The sequence below is a fragment of the Olea europaea genome, chromosome 6 (genome assembly GCF_002742605.1).
Source record: "Olea europaea var. sylvestris chromosome 6, O_europaea_v1, whole genome shotgun sequence".
NCBI lineage: Eukaryota > Viridiplantae > Streptophyta > Magnoliopsida > Lamiales > Oleaceae > Olea > Olea europaea.
Window position 1 is genome coordinate 29,408,711 of NC_036242.1, and position 4,003 is coordinate 29,412,713.

General features: G+C 35.3%; 1 protein-coding gene across 1 annotated transcript; it reads left to right on the forward strand.

Annotated features, from left to right (window-relative positions):
* The first annotated feature begins 587 nt into the window (after positions 1-587).
* LOC111396388 (vesicle-associated protein 2-1-like) lies at positions 588-3,926 on the forward strand. The gene is made up of 6 exons (XM_023022827.1): positions 588-866; positions 1,044-1,124; positions 2,325-2,395; positions 2,505-2,586; positions 3,519-3,634; positions 3,735-3,926. Exons 2-6 carry the CDS (start codon positions 1,067-1,069, stop codon positions 3,924-3,926), a joined length of 519 nt encoding a protein of 172 aa, XP_022878595.1. The 5' UTR covers positions 588-866; positions 1,044-1,066.
* The last annotated feature ends 77 nt before the right edge of the window (positions 3,927-4,003 follow it).

Here is a 4,003-nt window from a genome sequence, read left to right on the forward strand (position 1 = left end):
ATATTATTACCTTTTATCATTTATTAATTTTAAATAATTTTGAACAAAAAAATTTATAAGCCATCACAATATTATTAATGCATACTGTCGCAAGCCGTCAGCGCAAGAGACAATGCCATATGGTTATTCCAAAAAATGACACATGTACCGGATAAGCAAAAGATGTTAACTCGCGAATTACTTTGTTACCTTCATGAGAAACATGACAACAAAAGACACTGCTAACTTCATGAAGTAACCTTACTATATGCTACAAAAACACCATATTTGACGTCAAAGTAGAATCCGAATGGATACTTTGGATAGTAGGCACGGAATCATTCTCCATGGAGTCGATCTCAAAATCTTGTTTACATTTAGACAATAAGTCTTCTCGATTAGCTAAAGTCTTGATATCACCTGATGAGAAAAAACTTCAATTCTTTGGCGAAGGGAGAGACCACTGACAAGACTCCCCATTGTCCCTACCCTCACATTCACGGCAGCATCTGTATTTAATTGATAATTGATAAAACATTTTACAAAACAAAACTTAAAAAAATATAGATTTGCAGCATTTTGTTGGGTCGAGGGCAAAAATACAATATGGCAATAGGTTGGGGACGTTGGTCCTCAAACTTCACTTTTGAATCGGACGTCCTCTCCCATCTCATTCCGCCACGTGCCCTGCTCCTCTCTACGCTCTCTACCTACGATCTCTGATCTGAGTACAGTATATATGATCAACCTCTTCAAATGGATTAATGATTATGGCATTTGGTGAAAACAAAACAAAATAATACAACAGTAAGATTTCCATATTTGTTTTGTTCCGACCCGTGCAGCGATTTTTGAGGCGGAGGCATTTGTTTTCCACCATCAAATTTGTTAGTATTCTAATTTTTCAATCTGATCCTCATTTTTCGTTTTTAGTTTTTGCTCTGTTCTACTTTTTAGATTCCACCTAGGGTTTGCATTTTTATATATTGTTGTGCGTGATTGTTTACGATAATGGATTCGATTTATTAGTTGAGGTAATTTTTCTCTGTTCTTGTTTTGGGTAGTGACTGGTCTGGCCGTTGTTCCAATGGCTTTCGTTGCGAACCGGTTGGTCTCCGTACATCCAGAGGACCTAAAGTTTCATGGTACACGTCTTCTCACTCGAGTTTTCTATATGTCTATGTTTTTTTTTCTCTTTCTTTGGGCTTGTTTCTATCGGAATGTGAATGTTTTAGATTGAAGCAAAGTTATTAAATTTTTTGGACTGAAGAATATTGAGGTTAACAATGCTTTTGTTTGGAACCGCCTCTAATTAGCCTAGAAAACCGGTGGCTAGAGTGCTGGAGAAGTGACTCATTGTATGTGAATTGACTGTGATACATTATCATAGGAAATTACTGAAGCATTTTATTAGGTGGTGGAGTGATCCAGCTTTGACAAGTAAAACTGACTTCTATTAGGCCTTGTTTGATTGCAAAGGTGGAAAAGACAAACTAATTCCATGTAAGTTGGAAAAGAAAAATTCACCAAAACAATAGGAATGCATTTTCCACTTAATTGGCTACAAACATGCTTTAAGTGTTTATACCTTATAATTCGAACTCCATTTTCACTTTTGTATTAAACAACTAAAGTAGAAAACGAATTCCTCGGATGTGACTTTCATGGAATTGAAGCCAATTTCTTAGTTATTTAAAAAGAAGCAATACCTCGGTAAACTTCAAGGCCCGTGGGTGAGTATCCATTTTTTTTTTTTTTTTTTTTGGGGTGGGGGGGTGTTGACGTGTCATGGATGTTGTAAGATATACAAAATTCAGAAGATGCAACATATTTGGTCTAAGTGAGAAGAATGACATTGGTAATTGGCTTGTATGACTTCGTCTAATGAAAGATCAACAATCCAGGATTACAGAATTCTCAACTGGGCAAAAAAGACCCCTTATCAGGAATAATGATGAAGAGAATGACTAATTTACCCTGCCTCTGAACATATTCGGAATAAGCTTTTTCTTGTATTTAAGGGACTTTTGCGACAAATTTGAATTGTTACTGCTACAATAGTGAAAATGTCATTAGATGTTCTTCACGTTGAAGTCAATAATCATAAATTTGCACAAAGCACATGGATGTTTATGCTGCAAATTGCAATTTAAAAAAACATTTCCATGATTATCTTCCTGTAATTTGGCTTCCTCATTATGATCCTTCACATAAGAGTCTCCTAATTGAATTGTCTTTCTTGCATGGAAAAGTTAAGGAAAGAGAGAGCTAGCAAGATGTTATAGTAGATTTACGTGTCGCTAAAACTCGTAATGACGTATGACTTTGTTTGTTCCTTTCATCAGTTGAGCTGGAGAAACACAGTTATTGTGATCTTAAAATTACGAACAACACAGAGAACCATGTTGCTTTCAAGGTACTCTATTTAGTACTCAATAGACATAACTCATTCTTTTTCAATCCGACATCATGGTATTTTAGAATATTTTATGTATTACTTCATTTTGAAATACTTAATTTGTTAGGTGAAAACTACTTCTCCAAAGAAGTACTTTGTGCGGCCAAACACTGGTGTCATACATCCATGGGATTCATCTGTCATAAGAGGTGGTTTCCATCAGCTTGTCATATTTCAATTAGTGGTGAAGATACCATTGTGCTACAATAAATGGCAACAATTAATGGATTTTAGATGCTATGTGATTCTTAAAATGGGTAAAAATAGTACCATATTTATATGGCACAAATGCAAAAGGGTGCTTAGTTCTAGATCCCTTGAAGACTGTAAACTAACATAATGTAATTATATTCTATATGGTTCTTTGTTTCTTTGGATTTAGTTGGAAACAGAGACCATATGCATTATCATTATTTGATCATGGCCTAGTTTATATCACATGTTTAACCTATGTTGGACTTTCAAACATTGTTGCAGATTCACTTCAGAAACTGTGACATGATTTAGTTACATGCATGTGTTAATATTGAAAGCAAAGAATACATGGTCAGCTCTTCGAAAGTAATTTTTATGTATTTGATGATAAAGTGGGGGTTAGTTGAGCAGTCCCAACATCTCAAAAGATGTTATCCCCTTCATGGTAATGGCAATAAATCATGTTTACATTATTCCAAAATGCTTTGATCCAGTTTATCAGATGAATGCTTTTAATCCCAGTTGCAACCCATCTCTCCTCCAAATTCAAGTTCAGAAGAAACCTCTTTTAGGCAGTTTAGAAGACATAATTTCCTTGTTCCATACTCCAAAAGTTAGAACTCACAAAAGTGCCCCTACTTTTTGGTGCTTTGAAATTATGCAGCAAAGAAATGGATATTTTACCTCATATCGCTTTCATTTGTCTATGTGATTTATTCTTCTCCGCCTGATGATCATAAACCACTCAATTCAAGTGCATAGCTTAAGTTACTAGATACATGTCATCATGTTGCTATTTCTTGTGCATGGTGTACTATTTTTCCCTGGACGTTCACTGCTCCATACTTTATTGATAATGTTCTTGTGGCATTTGGTTTTTATTTAGTCACCCTTCAAGCTCAACGGGAATACCCTCCAGATTTGCCATGTAAAGATAAGTTTCTCCTGCAAAGCACAATAGTGCCTCCAAATGTTGATGTTGATCAGCTTGCACAAGATACTGTAAGATATATTCCTCTCCTACTGTGAGCTTGATTATATCTATAAGAATCTAAGTCAATTTTGTTTTCTCTGGGGACATTATTTATGTTAATGCAACAAGTTCAATAAGGAGGGTGGGCGAACAATAGAGGAGCGCAAGCTTAAGGTCGTCTATATTTCTTCTAAATCAACTCCTCGAAGTTTAGAAGATTACTCTAAACCATCTTTTGATACTAATCTAGTAAGTTGTCTTCTCTTTACTGCGTCTGATATCTTTCTACAAATCTTTTTAACTATTATTTTTATTCAGTAAGGCAAACTATTTACTTTTTAAAGTTGTGCTGGTCCCCCCCCCCCCCCCCCCTCACCCCTTCTTTTTTTTTTTTTTGT